The sequence below is a fragment of the Pteropus vampyrus genome, unplaced genomic scaffold (assembly GCF_000151845.1).
Source record: "Pteropus vampyrus isolate Shadow unplaced genomic scaffold, Pvam_2.0 Scaffold335, whole genome shotgun sequence".
NCBI classification, from domain to species: domain Eukaryota; kingdom Metazoa; phylum Chordata; class Mammalia; order Chiroptera; family Pteropodidae; genus Pteropus; species Pteropus vampyrus.
The window spans coordinates 148,810-166,896 of NW_011889116.1; the positions used below are offsets into that span (position 1 = coordinate 148,810).

The 18,087-nt window shown below is 35.8% G+C and overlaps 1 protein-coding gene and 1 pseudogene across 1 annotated transcript in view; both read right to left on the minus strand.

Annotated features, from left to right (window-relative positions):
- TEX13C (TEX13 family member C) overlaps positions 1-15,432 on the minus strand; it is an 82,632-nt gene extending 67,200 nt beyond the window's left edge. Inside the window, 1 exon segment of the mRNA XM_023522175.1 lies at positions 15,315-15,432. Coding sequence (XP_023377943.1) covers positions 15,315-15,432 — 118 coding nt within the window.
- An 810-nt stretch (positions 15,433-16,242) lies between these two features.
- Positions 16,243-17,692, minus strand: LOC105304257 (annotated as a pseudogene).
- Positions 17,693-18,087: the final 395 nt, after the last annotated feature.

Below are 18,087 nucleotides of genomic sequence, written 5' to 3' on the forward strand. Positions count from 1 at the left end.
TTGTTGAAAACAAGAAAGTCTAATGCTGAGGGATTTAACCTCTTTGGGTTTACAGATACCTCTGAGATTCTGATATAAATTTTGCCCTCTTCCAGAAAATGCTAATAATTATGTTGCTTCCTGAACATAAACATAATATAAAAAATTTTAAAGTATGTCTCTCACTCATGAAATTATTTAAATTCTAAAAATTCAAAAAAAATTAATTTTGCTCAAAAATACATTTCAATGAGAATGCCTTTGTTTGTTTTGAATAAGAGTTTAAAATTTAGCTGACAACACATGCAATTTGAGTCACCAAATGACTTGATGAGCACAAGTGCTAAAAACTCTGACTCACAAAATTATGTAGAATAACAATTTCAATCGTGCAGCTTTGCCAGATGAGAATAAACTTGTGTCAAATAGCTTCAGAATTCTCCAAGATTCTTCCAATTGAAATCATGTCTCAATATGTCCTTTTTTCTCAAAGAAATAAAGCCATCTTTTGTCAGAATTTTTATTGTTGATACTGTCCATTGTACTAAGGGAGCATTTAAAAATCAGTGCATCAATTTCAACATCATCCGAACAGGAACTTTAAAGTAATTTAGCAATAGATTTTGGTATGTGCAAATTTCTGCCCATAGAGAAATTGATCAAGCTTTGGCAATCTGGTTCTACCCAGCAGAAGGAGTTTGTCCAGGGCGACAAAGTTTGTAAAGTGGCCTGCTTCCAATACCTTTCTCCAGAATAGCAAGCTTGGCAAGAACAAAAATGGCAATAACAACAAAACTTGTAAATTTAAATGGTGATTGCAGGACCTTGAATGAAAAGATTTCTCTTATCCTCATGGCCAAAAATCACCAAATAAGCCAAACACTCATTCTATAAGTGAGTGAGTGAGTGAGTAAGTAAGTAAGTAAGTAAGTAAGTAAGTAAGTAAGTAAATAAATAAATAAATAAATAGATAGATAGATAGATAGATAAATTTAACCTTTTCATGTATTTCAATCAAGCACTTTAAGACTTGTTTTTTAGAAAGCCAGCAAAATCTTGTATAAACAAAAAATAAATAAATAAATTCTGTTCTCATTTCTCCACAAAACCTCTTTTAAAAAAGGTGGTTCAAGGCTCAGGCTTTCAGGAAGTTGACAAATTCTACAATATCATAAGTCTAGCAAAAAAAAAAAGACAGAAGGAGATAAGTTTTCTGGTGCTAGTCTACAAGGGCACCACAAAAATTCCAATTTAACTTTGCTGCTGCAGCATATTTAGAGATGGGGCTTGCTGTAGAGTGAATGCTTGTTTCTCTCTAAAATTCATAATTTGAAATCTAGTCTCTGATGTGATGGTGTTTGGAGGTCTTGACAGTGCTTGGAGGTAGGACCATTGGAAGGTGATTAGGCCATGAGAGCAGAGTCCTCATGAATGGGATTGATGTTCTTATAAAGACATCCCAAAGAACTTTCTTGCCCCTTCCACTATACGAGCGGTGCAGCAAGAAAATGTCCATCTATGAGCCAGGTAGCAGCCTCTCACCAGACACTAAACCAGATGTAGAATGTGCTGGTGCCTTGATCTTGGACTTCTCAGTCACTACAACTGTGAGAAATAAATTTCTGCTGTTTATAAGCCACCCAGTCTGTGGTACTTCAGAATACCAGATACATGGCCAAGCACCACAGATACTCCAATTGTATAAAAGACTATAGTAGTTTTCACCTCTTATCTGTAGTTTCAGTTTCTACGTTTCGGTTACCCATGGTCGACCTCAGCCTAAAATATTAAATGGACAATACCAGATATAAACAATTCATAAGTTTTAAATTTCAAACCATACTGAGTAGTGTGTTGAAATCTCATGCAGTTCAGCTTCTTCTCTCCCGAAACATGCATCATCCCTTTGTCCAGTGTCTCCATGCTGTATGTACTCTCTGCCAATTAATCACTTAATGGTCATCTCAGTTAATCAGATTGGCTATCAGAGAGAGAGAGTGAGAGAGAGAGACCACATTTACCTAACTTTTATTATAGTATATTATTATAATTGTTCTATTTTATTGTTATTGTTGTTAATCTCTTACTGTGTCCAATTTATGTCAAATTTTATCATAAGTATGTATGTGTAGTAAAACACATGGTATTTTCTGAGTTCAGTACTGTCAGTAGTTTCAGACATCCACTGGGGGTCTTAGAATGGATAAGGGGGTTTGATTACCCATGGGTAAAGGGGGTTACTGTACCAAGATGGCTTTTTCCTTATTGAAGTTTTACTTGGCAAATAACTTCCATTTTAAGACATCAATAACATTTGAGTTTCTAAAAGGGAATCACAAAACAGCAATTATTTTATTAGCATGCATAGAACATATAAATACTAGATGCAGTCTACAGTGAGAGATATGCATGGTGCCATCCAGTTCCAGTTCTTGCTGGAGACATTTATTTTAGCTGCATATTTCTTCATGTCTCACTTCAAAATATTAGAAAAAAATTATCAGTTATGAAGTCAATAGATTTGACAGAAACATAGCTATTTCCTTTGTTTTCTCTAAGTCACAAACTAGTTCTACCTTTTCCAGAGCACATGGCTTCACCAAATCCCTCCAAGTATACGTGGCTTCTTTTGGCTGTCAATGTGACAAGCAATTTTATAGGAAAATACTAGAAAAGCTTTTGTGTTGAGGCTAATTTAAGTCTTGGGTATTTCTTTTCTTTTCAAATTAAGCTATCTTTTTAAATATCTACACTATTGGCTTCAAGTTTCCATTGACAAAATCTTTGACACAGTAGAAGCATTATGGCTTTGTAGCACATCTTATTCAGTAATGAAAGTAAAACCAAAGTATACCTTAAGTATTTTAATTTTTTTTGCATTTTCCAACTTAGACTTGGATATATATATAAACAACAACATGTCCTTTTCTGTGAACTAAATTTTCTTTAATTTGAACCAACATTAAATTATATGAAAGGTCAGAGCATTGTAATAGTACCTGGTACTGACATTTCATTCCATCCCACAGTTAATAATATAATTTGAATAAAATATTTCAACACAATTTTCAAAACGAAGCAAAAAATACACACTCATAAGCACACACATCTATAGGCACACATATATTTAATAGCTCATCTTACTTAAGATTATTCAAAAATAATTTTTTACATAATATCTAAAGTAATGGGAAAACACTGAAGTTATAAATAGATGTTTACACATATATATTTATGTATGCATGTGTATATTTATTTGTGTATGTGCGTGCACACACGTATACTTTTACCCCATTAACAATTAACAATAACTGCTATACATCTTAATAGCTACTATGGAGCATGACCATATAATTGATATTACAGAATATGGGTGTTAATCACGAAGACCTAGACTCATTACCTAAATCAGAGTTATATTCAGTAGACTCTAAGGATGAATAATCCTTTCTATAAATATCTCATCAAGAATAAAGTACTTTTTAAAATATACAATCTGCTCATTCAGTTCCCATTGGCTAAAAGCATGTCACATTAGAAGCATCACTTTTTGTGTTCTATCATGTCCAGAAATGAAAGGGAATCAATGCATACTTAAACGTGGTGTGCTTTCTTATTTTGGAAATTTTCTAACTTAAGTTAGGTTCATTGTAAACAAAAGCAATCATCCATGGTTATAATAGCTGGATACATTTTCTTTTATTACTAACAAGGGAAATAATTCTAGATGTTGTAATGTGGTAATAATAAGGATCATATACTGATGGTGCTCATTTAGCATGCCGTGCCACCTATATTAATCAGAATAGTCTAAGCTGATGTTGCAATAACAAACAACCATATCTTAATGAAAATGTTGATTTCTCATTCCCACAAAATCCAATGTGGATCAGGGCAATTCTCCAGGACAGACTTCTGTCTTATAATGGTGATTCCTACAATAATTAGACTAGACTTGTGCAGTAATTTCACTCAACAATTTTAACAAAAGTTTACAGAATTGCCAAAGGAAAGAAGCAAGAGCTGAGATTGTGCACCATGTCATGTGTCAATGCACAGGCCACATGCCCTGCAAGACTAAAAATCCTGGACTTAAAATCTGAAGGCCTGTAAAATATGCTAGATTCACAATTTATTCACTAGTTGATCTGAATTCAATCACTTTTCTTCTCTGGGCCTTAATTTCCATACCTGTAAAAGCAGTTCTGTTATTCTATGACTTTATGGCACACCTTGGAATATCCTAGAAATATGTTGGTTAATTTTTCATTCTATTGAATAAATTTTAAAATGACATTGGGCCTATGAAACAAATTCATTCAGGATTTTGTTTCTCCCTCTGACCTGTTTTTTATTTAATGTATGCTGCTCACCATAAGGGGATAATAAACTAATAAAAATAAAAAGTATTTTTTGCAATATCTGAATGCAAAGAGTCCAGATTTTCAGGTGATTCTAATAGGAGATATTGGGAGTTGCTGTGCAGGCAGTTGCAGGTCCCAGTGATCAACTGGGAGAATTGGATGGATTTGCGTGGAAAACAGTAGAGATATATAAACGCCAAGGTCTGATGATAATATGCATGCATTATCTGGACTTATTTCAATTATCTGAAATGTTTGGCCTTACTAATAGCTCTGTTTCTATTACATTCAGTTCTCAATAGATTATAGAAGTGACTGCTTCAGAAACACAAGGATACGTGAATGCTCATCTTCCTTCTCATTATGAAAGACCTTCATTCCATAGACTAATCAAAGAAGAAAATTTGGAAAATTACCAATGAGAACAAGCTTAGCATGTGTGACCAAGATTAACTCAAAAAGAGACAGGAAATAAATAAATTACTCCATACCCCCTGCAAGGTATACAAAAAAAAAAAGAGTAAAACGCTTGCTTTAAAAATTTCCAAGTCAAAAAGTCTATTTGAACAAAAGCAGCACTTGAACAAGATGAAACAGAATACCCCAGACAGAACAGAAATGGTATCCACTTTCTAGTTGATGTTCCCCAAAGAAAGAAACTCCCCTGAAATTCAGAACAAAGATAAAGGCATAAAGAATCAAAGTGCCCATTAAAAATATTAAATTCTGCTAAGTGAACAAAGTACTTGATTCATAAACAAGCACAGTAAGAAAGTTCTCTATGGAGTATTGTGTTCTGCTAGAAATGTAGGCAATAAACACATTCAAACAGGCATGCATGGCCATTCAGAGACCTACACCTCATTATAACAATGTTTTCTTTGGTGTTCATAACATTGGACCCTATTGTAAATGAAACGGTCTCACAATGGAGTTGCTATGGGCTGAAATGTGTCCCTTGACCACCACCAAATTCATATATTGAAGCCCTAATTCCCAAAGTGGTGGTATTTGGAGGCAGTGCCTTTGGAAGTCATTAGGTTTAGATGATATCATGAAGGTGGAGCCCCCATAATGGGATTATAAGACCAGACCTCTCTCTCTGCACCATGTGAGGACATAGCAAGAAGATGCCATGGGCAAGCTGGAAGCCAGGCCATATTCCTGGCACCTTGATGATAGACTTCCCACCCTCCAAAAACTGTAAGAAATAAATGTTTGTGGTTTAATGCACTCAGTATATGGCATTTGTTATAGCAGCCGAAGTTGATGAAGGTAAAGTTTCTTTTCATACTCTTAGAAATAATGTCTACCCTCCAACCCCTGGAATCAGGAAACATCAAGATAGAACTAACTTAAAGCTGCTGTGCATGGTTTTTTAAAGTTTTGCCGAATAGCATTACTTTTTATGTTTCCTTCAATTTATCAAATATTTATTGAGCACCTACTATCTGCCATGCTCTGTGCTAGGCATAGTGGATATAGAGATAAATAAGGCATGGTTCCTATCTTAAAGTACTAAAAAATCCAATAGAGGAGATTATAGAAAACCAGGTGATATTAATACAAGTGAAAAGGTACAATACCAGTGACAGAAGTGTGAATTGTTACTCTCAATTAAGTATTTCAGAAGGAGTCTCCTTATACTGTTAACAATTTACAAGGCCTTTGCCTTCTTTTTTCCCATAAGATCACCTTTACTCGGTAAAGATAGTGCCTAAATGGACAGAATAGGATATAAACAGAACAAAATAAATCTTTCCAGAACAACCAATGCCTCATATGGGAAAGCTAAAGCAATCTTACCACCATTGACTAATGGCCATCAATGGATAGGATTGACTTCAAGTAACATTGCCAGGCCAAAGAGATTTTCTTTGGATCCTTTTTGCTCTTCTTTTAAGAATCCGCCATTCCAGACTCTCGATGCTAACTTATGCTCCTCAGAACCCAGAATCCCTCCCTAAGAGCAGCCTTTAACTCCTTATCCAGCTGGATTTCAAAAGGGACATTTGTTGGAGACAATTATAATAATAATTAAGGCTATGGTTTATTGATAATTTACTAAACATCAAGTTCCATGCATAACATTTGCATATAAAATCTCATTTAATTTTCACAATCCTGGGAAAATATTTTCTTCCTCAGTTTACAGATAAGGTAACTGAGGCTCAATGAATTTATTTCAGCTGATATCCCATAATTCTTATGTGGAAGAACAGGATTCCAACCCAGAACTATCTAAGCGATGCTGAGTCTGTAAACAAATTATTGTTATCATGTTAATGATTAAGAATAAAAGAAATTAATATCTTCTCCCAGGGTATCTGGATTTTAAAAGACAACATTGGAGAATCCAAACCATTCATCCCAAAGAAATGATTTTCTAACAGTGGAATTGCTAGCACTAAAGGGGACCAGGTAGGCACTATTTTTAGACACATAGGATTTTTCACTATACTTTTAAAATCACACTAGCTGGGTAGGCACCTTCTCTACCTGTGTAGAGGCTGATGTCCAGTTCTTTAACATGTTAAATCTTTACACCACAACATCCACAGCTACCGTTACGATGTTATGACATAGTGGTTGTTTGATTTTCTTTCTCTTTCTCTTTTTCTCTTTCTCTTTCTCTCTCTCTTTCTCTTTCTCTTTTTCTCTTTCTCTTTCTTCTTTCTCTTTCTTCTTTCTCTTTCTCTTCCTCTCTCTTTCTCTCTCCTCCCTTCCTTCTTTCTTCCTTCCTTTTTTTCTTTCTTCTTTTCTTCCTTTCTTTCATTCACTTAGTCATCCATTTTAGAAATACATAGAGCCATGCACTGCAAATGCAAATGTAATGATGAACAAGAATGATATTGTCTTTGCCCTCAGGGTTGTAGAATAATTAGACATGATGAATTTTGAAGTCTAAGATATTACTTAGAACATATAGCAATGGCTACCTCTGTCTGCATATATATCATAGCCTGGTTGTAAAATAATTTAAATCACACTAGAGACATGCTTAGCTTGTATGTGAAGAAGAAGAAATTAATGATAAAATTCTCTAAGGAAGTATGGTAAATTAGAAAGCATCCTTCTGCAACAAATTACTTTTTGAATGATCAACTTTAGAGAATGTTCATATCAATATGGTTTACTGGGTTCTGTTAATTTGGAAAGGAAAACTGACCAGATTGCATAATAAAAACAAGGGCACTAATTCCCCACTTCTTTATAAACTAGCTCACACATTTCTTCATGCTCATTTAACAATCTATGCATTGCCTTTTGCTTTTGAAAGTGCATTGACATTTGCCCTTCTTATTTCTATAAGCAGTGCTCAAAAATTTGTACCCCTCCATTCCTCTTGTAATGAAAATAATTTTTTTTTTCTATCAGGGAAACGGGTAATGAAGTAAAGACTAATTGTTCATGATTGAGAGATTTGTGTGGTTAATCATCTCCAGTCTTTTTTAAGAAATGTTTTGGCTATATGTTGCAGATGTAATTGATGTTGATATAAACCATATTTTTGAGTTTCTGTTATTTTTAGATAAAAATTTTTATCATTGGTTAATTAGCATGAACAAAATACAAGTACTGCTTACTCATTTAACTATAATTCATATTAATTTAAAGCATGACTTTTTTGTTTTATTTAAATATTATAAATGGTTAATTGTTTCATCGATGTTCATTATGTTTCACGCTATTTTCTTTTTTCAATACAAATGGAAAAATGTATTTAAGAAACGAACACATTAGAATTAAAGTTCAACGTCTTTTTATTAATTTCTTGTGTTCATTGTAACAAATTACTACAAACTGGGTAACTTAAAACAATAAACATTTGTCTTCTTAGGGGTGAGGAGGCTGGGATTGTAAAAACAGTTTCACTAGGACTAAATGAAGGCAGTAGCAGATCCCTGTTCCCTTTAGAGGCTCTGGGGGAGAATCCATTCCTGCTTCTTCCAGCTTCTGCTGGCTGCCCATATTCCTTGGCCTGTGGCTGCATCTCCCCAATCTCTCCTTCCATGTTCACACTGCCTTCTCTTCTGTGTGTCAAATTTTCCTTTGTCTCCTCTTATAAGCATATGTGTGATTATATTTTGAGTTTACTCAGATAATCTAAAATAATCTCCTCATATCAAGATTCTTAATCGTATCTGAAAAGTCCTTTTCTGCCATGTCCTTTTCTGCCATACAAGGTCACATTCACAGGTTCCAGGGATTAAAACACAGATATCTTTTGGGGGCCGTTATTTAGCCTACCACAACTTCCAGAAGCACACACAAGACCATTTTATGACTTCTGTGGGCCATAGACACTTTTGCTTTTGTGGTCCTTTCCTCAAAAAATAAATTTAAAATTATATTTTGACTGCAGTGAAATAAACATAAACTTTACATATTCATTGTTGTTATTAACATATATGTAATATTGTTATGTTCTTTTTCTTCTGATGTTAATAAATTAAAACAAAAACATTTTTGTGGACACCTAAAAGTGTATGGCCTTAGGCATTATGCCTAATGGAAAATTCAGCCCTGCATGTAGAAAACACTTAAAGGCTCTGTATCTCAGTAACTGATAAAATTTAAAAAGTACACAAACTCAGGAAATAAATCTAATATATACATACATTTCTTAATTGCGCTTGGGTTTTAAAAAATCACAGGATTTCTGCTCCATTTTCAATAAGTGTTCCATTTCCTAAGCTCTATAATTTTTTTTTTATCATGTAATCTTTGAAAAGCAAAAGACAAATGTTTTAAGGAGGTATATTTCTTCCATACCTCATTGATGGAAAATAAAAATAATGTGCAAGGTCTTTTAAAAGGTGATGAAAATGGTTTCATTCTATGTCATCTCACTGCAGATTCTGCATATAACAATACATAGTTCACTGCGTATGTTTTGTTTTTAATTTTTAAAGATTGCATATAAGAGAGAAGAAACACTAATAACATCGAACTAAATCACACAGCTTCAATGTGACCTGGTTGGATATCACCCAATTTATACCTTGTCCAAATTAGGTTTCTCAACAATAATGTTGTTCTACTGTCAGATGGTTCATAATTGTTAACACAGTTCATTGGTGCTTTGCAGAACTGCATTTCCTTTGGCAATATAAGGAGAGTGAGAAATTATACAATTTTTTTTATTGTCAGTGTGTTATGAAAGATTATGTTAATCAAAGAAATCACAGCTTGGGTATCTAAAAGTGAATCAAAGTCTTTTTTTTCTCCTTTAGTAGGAAAATATATTATTGAGTACTGCTTTTCAACTAGGAAATTAACAATCATGTATTTTCTAACATATAAACTTTGTGTCACAAACTCAGTTCATTAGTTTTAATATCCTCTTCTGATTTATATGATGCAACAAATGATGTTTTATATTACATTTTATTACCTCCAGGACAGTTTTTGCTACCCCTAAACAAAAATGTGCTATTGCTGTACCTATTCATTGCTTTCTTAGACAGAACAGAATGAACAATAATATATGAAAAAGCATAGATGAATATATTTTAAAATATACTTATTAAGGACTATTTCTGTTTATTTTCAAGTTGATTTAAATATTTCATGCTATTATATAGTATAAAGCATTCTCAATCTCACAATTATGAGATCAAAGTAATAATGATAGTTAAAATTTTGAATTTACATGTATTATTTCATTCATTGCTCATAACAAAATATTGAGACTGGTTTCTTATTATTCTTATTATCTCATTTTATAGGTGAGGACACTGAGACACAGAGTGGTTAAATAATTTTTCTAATATCACAGAGCTAGTAAGTAAAGCAGTTGAGACATAAACCTAAGCCAAGTCTGACTGGCTTCAGAACCTAAAAATTATACTGTCTATACATAGGTTGTATAATATTTTAATATTCTACTTTTTTGTGGGAAATGACAGTGATCATTAAAAATTTTATGGCTATGAAGTAGCAACTAAATTCAATTAATAAGACACATGTATGTATGCCATGAATCAACTGCAGGAAACATTCAGAAAATTAACTAGATTTTGCATTGGATAGTGTGTGTTCAGTTTAGTGTAACAGAGAATGTGATTAAAATGTCAGTGTGGAGCTCTGGCCAAGATAGTGGAATCGGTAAACTCTGTGTTTGCCTCCTCTCACGACCACATCATGATTACAACTAAACTGCAGAACAATCATCATTGGGAATCATCTGAAGTCTAGCTGAACAAAAGTCCTATGACTGGGGATTACAGAAAAGACCATCTTGAGACTGGTAGGAGGAGTGGAGACAAGAAATAGGCTAGTCCCTATACCGACCTGTGGTGGATGAGAATCAGGAGGGATAGCTCATTTATGGAGGTCCCCCATGAGGAGCGAAACTTTCCAGCCCCACACTGGGCTCCCCAGCCTGGGGTTCCGATGTCAGGAAGAGAAGTCTCCACAACTTCTGGCTGAGAAAACCAGCAGAGATTATGGCTGAGTAAGATAGAGTGCTGCTGAAGTTGCAGACATTCCTCTAAAGGGGCCCATGCACGGATTTACTCACTGACAGATTTATTCTCTCTGAGCTCCAGCGCTTGGGCTGCTGCTCAAAAAGTGTGAGGGATATGTAGGGAGGAAATGTGTTGTCTGCATTCAGGGTAAGGTCTAGAGGGGCAACTGTCTCCCAGACAGAAGTATTGGCAGAATCTATTATCTCTTTGTTGAGCCCTCCTCCCTCCCAGCACACAGATGCAAGTGGCTGCCATATCTGAGTCTCCATCAACATGACTAGCACTGGTTCCCCCTCTCTTGTGATTCCCTGAGACCTCACTCCATCCAACTTGTGGGCTCACCCAGTCTGCTTTCAATGGCACTTCCAAACAAATAGCCTGTCTTGGTTCATGCTGTGGACTTTCCTAAAATCTCTCAAAGGTTCACAACCCCCCCAAAAAAAGTATCTGGCCTCAGTATGCCCTGTACCACTTGCAGAGCAGCCCTAAGCCCAGCACTAGCAGCAGCCAACCTTAGTTCACAGCTCAGCCTCTTGAGGCACCTCCAAGCCCATTGTGGATAGTGGACATCTGTGGATCACTTGGTGGCTTATGCCAAGTAGCCCCAGGCAGAGTACAGGTTGAGATTGAACTTGGCCTGTGGCAGGGAATCTTGCAGGAGGACTTAGGACTAGCATGCATGGTGGCCACCTTTGGACTGAGCAGGAGCACCACCCAGGGCAACATCTGAAGATAATACACCCAAAAAGCAGACTGGGCAGGCACCAGAGCCCTGCTAAAGCAAATCCTGCTATGTATGGTCAGCCACTGCAAAATAGCTACTCCACTGTAGTCATGGACAAATCTTCACAACCAATGAGCTTGAGGTTCAGTACCTCCCACTAATGTACAAATATCAACCAAGGCTCAACTACAAGAGAAGGGCACACAAAACACATAAAAGAGATACACCTAGAACACCCAGTTCAGATAACCAGGAAAGACTGTGCCACAGGGCCTCATAGGACACCTACTACATAAGGCCACTCTACTAAGACCAGGGACTTAGAAGCCCTACTTAATACATATAAACAAACACAGAAAGGTAGGCAAAATGAGGAGACAAAGAAACATGCCCAAAATGAAAGAATAGAACAAAGCTCCAGAGAAAGTACTAAACGAAATGGAGACAAGCAATCTAACAGATGCAGAGTTCAAAACAGTGGTTATAAAGATACTCAGTGAGCTTAAGAAAAGAGTAGGTTAACTCAGTGAGAACTTTGAAAAGAGATAGAAAACAAAAAAAAAATGGAGATAGAAAACATAAAAAAATGAATCAGTCAAAAACGAAGAATACGATAACTGAAATGAATAATACCTTAGGAGGAAATAACGGTAGATTAACTGAAGTAGAGGGTAGAATCAGTGATTTAGAATATAAGGTAGCAGAAAACACCCAATTAAAACAGCAACAAGAATTTTTTTTTTAATTAAAGATAATTTAAGAGGCCTCTGAAACGACATCAAGCATATCAACATTCACATCATAGGGGTAGCAGAAGGAGAAGAGAGAGCAAGGAATTGAAAACCTATTTGAAAAATAATGATGGAAAACTTTCCTAACCTTTTAAAAGAAATAGACATACAAGCCCCAGGAAGCACAGAGTCCCAAACAAGATAAACCCAAAGAGGCCCAAACCAAGACACATCATCGTTGAAGTGCCAAAGGTTAAAGGCAAAGAGAGAACCTTAAAAGCAGCAATAGAAAAGCAGTTAATTACCTACAAGGGAGCACCCATAAAACTGTCAGATGATTTCTCAGCAGAAACTTTACTCTTCAGAAAGGACTGGTAAGAAATATTCAAAATGATGAAAGGCAAGGACTACAAATAAGTGCTGTACCCAGCAAAGCTATCATTTAAAATCGAAGGACAGATAAAAAGCTTCCTAGATGAGAAAAAGCTAAAGGAATTCATCAACACCAAACCAGTATTACAAGAAATATTAGAGGAATTTCTTTATTAAGAAAACAAAGAAGGAGGGGAGAAGGAAGGGAAAGGGGGAGTGGGGGGAGGTAGGGGAGGAGAAGAAGAGAAAATATAAAAAAATATGATTAATAAAAGCAGTAACTACATATGTATCAATAATTACTTTAACTGTGAATGGGTTAAATGTTTCAATCAGAAGATAGGGTGGCTGAATGGATAAGAAAACAAGTCCCTTACATATGCTGCTTACAAGAAACTCTCTTCAGTTCGAAAGACACACATAGACTGAAAGTAAAGGGATAGAAAAAGATGTTTCATGAAAATGAAAATATGCAAAAAAATCTGGGATAGCAATACTTATACCAGACCAAATAAACTTCAAAACAAAAGCTATAACAAGAGACAAAGGAGGACCCAAATATCCCACTTCCGCATATTTATCCGAAAAAACCCAAAACACTACTTTGAAGGAACATGTGAATCCATATGTTCATTGCAGCATTATTTAAAATAGCCAAGATATGGAGGCAACCTGGGCGTCCATCAATGGATGAATAGCTAAAGAAGAGGTGGTACATATATACAATGGAATATTACTCGGCCATAAAAAAAAAAATAGAAATTGTGCCATCTGCAACAACATGCATGGATCTGGAGGATATTATACTGATTGGAGTAAGACCAAGAAAGACCAGTGCCATGTGATTTCACTTACTTGTGGAATCCATAGAACAAAATAAACAATCAAAACAAAGAAACTCACAGATACAGAGAACATTTTGATGGTTGCCAGTTGGAGGGTGGTTAGGGGGTATTGGTGAAAGGGGGAAGGGGTTAAGAGGTACAAATTGGTAGTTAAAAAATTATCATGGGGATGTAGAACATAGCATAAGAAAATATAGTCAATGATATTGTAATAACTATGTATGGTGTCAGATGGGTACTACATTTATCAAGATGATCATTTTGTAAGTTATGTAAATATTTAATCACTGTGTTGTACCCACTGTAATTGAAAATTTAAAAAAATATTTTAAGAAATGTCAATGTTTTGATAACCTTGTTGATAAAACCGTTAGTTTTACTTTGTTACAATTTAACAGACCTGACCAGTAACCCCAATTAGTTTCATAAATATATGGAAGACACAAAGTGTATTTGGACAAAGAAAAAAATAACTTGGAACAAATCTGTTGTTTCTGCTTAAGTAGAAACCAATCCAAGACTATGTTCCACTGAGGAGAGGATAGTAATACTCTCTTTTAATGTTGTTCAAAGGACAACATTAAAACATAAAGCAACTATAAGCTTTAATTGAAGGCACTCTGTGCTTTGAATTACTGTTTTAAAGGTGGAGGTATCTCTATTACAACATGATGTCAGAAGAAGTAAAATAATGATAATAACAATAATAATGGTAATAATAATGTATGCATGAATTTTCGTAAAATGCCAAAGCTCTCTGTGGCTTGTCTCACACTGCAAAAATTCAGAAATCATTTTGAATCTAGGAGTTGGAAGAAATTGGATCAGTTCCTGAACACAGTTTATGAGCAGTGCTGAGTTTCCTTCTACACTATGCTTGGTAGGTAGACATACAGTCTCTATTTAACCTTGCCAGTGATGAACAGTGATGAAAATTAGTCCATTCCGATATCGTACAGTAATAATTTTTAGATTTTGTTGTCTTACCAGACTGTCTGTAATTCCATTTATTAGGCCTTGCTGGCTTTTTGAAAAGGATAGAATTAGGCTTAATCTGTTCTCCATTTGACAGTATTTTAAGGTAGCAATCATGTTCTTTCTCTTCCTTTGACTAATAACCACAGATTCTGTTGACCATTCTTCATATTGAAAGTTTTCATAGAAAGAACATGCAACTCTTAATTTACTACCTAAATTGTTATGGGACAAAGATCACAAGATGAACCTTGTAAATTATGTAAGCGAGAATGGAGTCATCTGTTTCATATATGCAGCTTTCTCTCAAATCTGAAGTTATTATCTATTCTTTTCCAGAAGCAAATCTCGGGATAAAAATATATATATATATCTTCCTCTGATATTTCACTATGCCTGTTTTTAGGCAATCTGAATTTCCCCAAATTGTTGCTTGATTCAGAAGCATTTGAATTTGTTGTATCTGATCATGCATGCATGCAGTTAAAATGTTTCCATCTCATATATCAGCCCAGTATGCTTTGTTTTGACTGTTGATTATATTGGCCTTATGCCTACCCTTTCAATTTTATCCAAATACTGGTATTAGGTTATCATGAGCATGACATTTTGTTTTCTTTTCTTTTTCTTTTTCTCTTTTTTTTTTGTAAGGACAAGGTAGAGAGAAGGCTTGAAAGCCAAGCATCGAAAAGTTAAGGATAGACTATATTTTATCTCCTTCCATCTTTCTTATATATACGCATTAACACCGAAACAAACAGAGACCAACATTCTATTCAGAAATCTGAAACCATTTGATCTTAACTTGTCTCCAATCTTCTCATCGCATATGCTTTCTCAAACTTTCAAACCTCTATTGCCTTGAACATCTCCTTTCTCCCATTCTTCCAATGGGGATATGGTTCTCCTCTCCATCCTTCCAATGTCTTCCTCCTTTACAATGCTGTTCACTATGGCAATCTGTGTCATGATAAGAAACCTACCTCTTTTTTTTTTTTTCTTGAAGCAAAACCTTTGTTCTCTTCCAAGGACAAGGAAGCTTCCTCCAAGTGCCCTGGAGGGAAAGCTACTCATCATCATGATTTGGATGAGGGAAGAGGTGAGGGTGTTCCTGGGAATAAGTATTAGCTATCTTTTCTTTACTGCTTTCAAAACTTTACTTCTAATATCCTCCTGTTAAAATTTCTTGTCCTTGAAGATGGCTTTACCATGATCTAACCTACTTCATTACTATAATCTACAGATTTCCTGGTTGGTTTTCCACTCTTTAGTTTTTAGAAGCCAATTCAGCTTATAGATTTTTTCTGAGATAGAAGCTATATCTAGAAGTAAGGATGAAACAAACAAAAATTTATAAGACTGAGGTCGGAGTTTATTGCCACCTACTAATGCATTTCTGGACGTCTTAGAGTATATTCACCTATTTTCTTTATTTCTGCTTCCTTGCTTTCTTTCGGTAAACTATCGTAGACTACAATCAGGCTTTTGCCCTACCTCTGCAAGTAAAGTGTTTTCACTAAGGCCCTTAAGGTTTCCTGATTGAAAAATCCAGTAGACACATTTATTTGACATATCAGTCAAAGACTGTAGGCTATTTTTTTTTTCCCCCCTCATTAAACTTTGTTTTAACGGGAGTCTCAAAATGCTGTGACAGATTTTTGGTCATGTTGTTTGCATTAAAAAGTACTGGTTTTAAAAACTAATAACTTAAAAACTGCCACACATACGCACTAAAGGAACAAATGATCCTCAAAACTTTCTCCTTTCCTTCTGAAGGTTTTATGACGCACTGTTATTATTAATCAGTCTTTTACTATTAAACTTAAAATGGCCAAATGAGACAAACAGTTTTGAGATGGTTCTTCCACCACTGATTAAGACTGGGGTGGCAGGTATTGGGGATAATATTAATTTAATCTTCTGATCTTTCTGGGCAGACTTGATGACCTTGCCAGCTCCAGCTGCCTTCTTGTCCACTGCTTTGATGACATCCACAGCAACTATCTGTCTCATGTCACGAATAGCAAAACGGCCCAGAGGAGGATAGTCGGAGAAGCTCTCAGCACACATGGGCTTTCAAGGAACCATATCAACAATGGCAGCATCACCAGATTTCAAAAACTTTTGGCCATCTTCTCCTTCAGCTCAACAAATTTGCAAGCTATGTGAGCTGTGTGATAGTCCAGCACAGGTGCATACCTGGCACTGATTTGGCCTGGGGGGTTCAGGATAATCACTTGATCCACGAAGCCAGCTGCTTTCATTGGTGGGTCAATTTTGCTGTCACCAGTCATATTGCCACAGACACATTCTTGACATTGAAGCTCACATTGTTCCCAGGGAGAGTTTCATTCAAAGCTTCATGGTGCATTTCAAGATTTTACTTTAGTTGTTACATTTACTGGAACAAAAGTGACCACCATGCCAGGTTTGAGAACACCAGTCTCCACTCGGCCCACAGGGACAGTACCAATACATCAATTTTGTAGACATCCTGGACAGGCAGACTCAAAGGCTTGTCAGCTGGACAAGTTGGTGGCAGGATACAATCCAGAGCTTTAAGCAGCATGGTTCCACTTGCACCACCATCTCTACAGGTGACTTTCCATTCTTTGAATCAAGGCATATTAGCACTTGGCTCCAGCATGTTGTCACCATTCCAAACAGAAATTGGCACGAATGCTATCGTGTCAGGGATATAGCCAATTTTCTTAATGTAGGTGCTGACTTCCTTAATGATTTCCTCGCATCTCTTCTGACTGTAAAAGCAGCTCAGTGGAATCCATTTTGTTAACACCAACAATTAGTTGTTTCCCACCCAGTTTTTAAGCCAAAAGGGCATGATCATGGGTCTGCCCATTCTTGGAGATATCTGCTTCAAACACTAGCAGCAACAATCAAGACAGCACAGTCAGCCTGGGATATGCCTGTAATCATGTTTTTGATAAAGTCTGTGTCCTGGGGCATCGACGATGGTCACATAATACTTGCTGGTCTCGAATTTCCACAGGAAGATACCAATGATGATATCATGCTCAGGGTCAGCTTACATTTTATGCAAGACCCTGGCATACTTGAAGGAGCCCTTTGCCATCTCAGCAGCCTCCTTCTCAAATTTTTCAATGGTTCTTTTGTCAATCCTACCACATTTGTAAGTCAGATGACCAGTTGTGGTAGACTTACTGGAATCTACGTGTCTAAAAGGGATATGAGTCTTTTCCTTTTCCATTTTGTCTTAGATATAGCATTGGCCTTCATGACACCTGTGTTCTGGCAGCAAAGTCTTTTTGAAAAAAAAGGTGTAGGCCATTCTTAATTATCATTTACTTTCCCTCCCATGACACTCTTTTTATCTATGTTCTCCTATCTCTTGTTCCCCACTGACCATACCTTACATGGTAATGTTCTTCCAAATTCTGTCCTAGGATTTCTTCTGTTTTTAGTTGATACCTTCTCTTTTGGAGACAGAATCTTTTTCTTCTTATCTCACTCTGTTCACCACCATTTTCCTGATTTTGGACCTATCTAATTCTGCCTGGTCTTCTAAGATTTGGCCCAGGATTTATTTCCTCTGAGGAGTCTTTCTTGACTTTTTTCCATCCTACCTCTTAGAACCTCCCACAT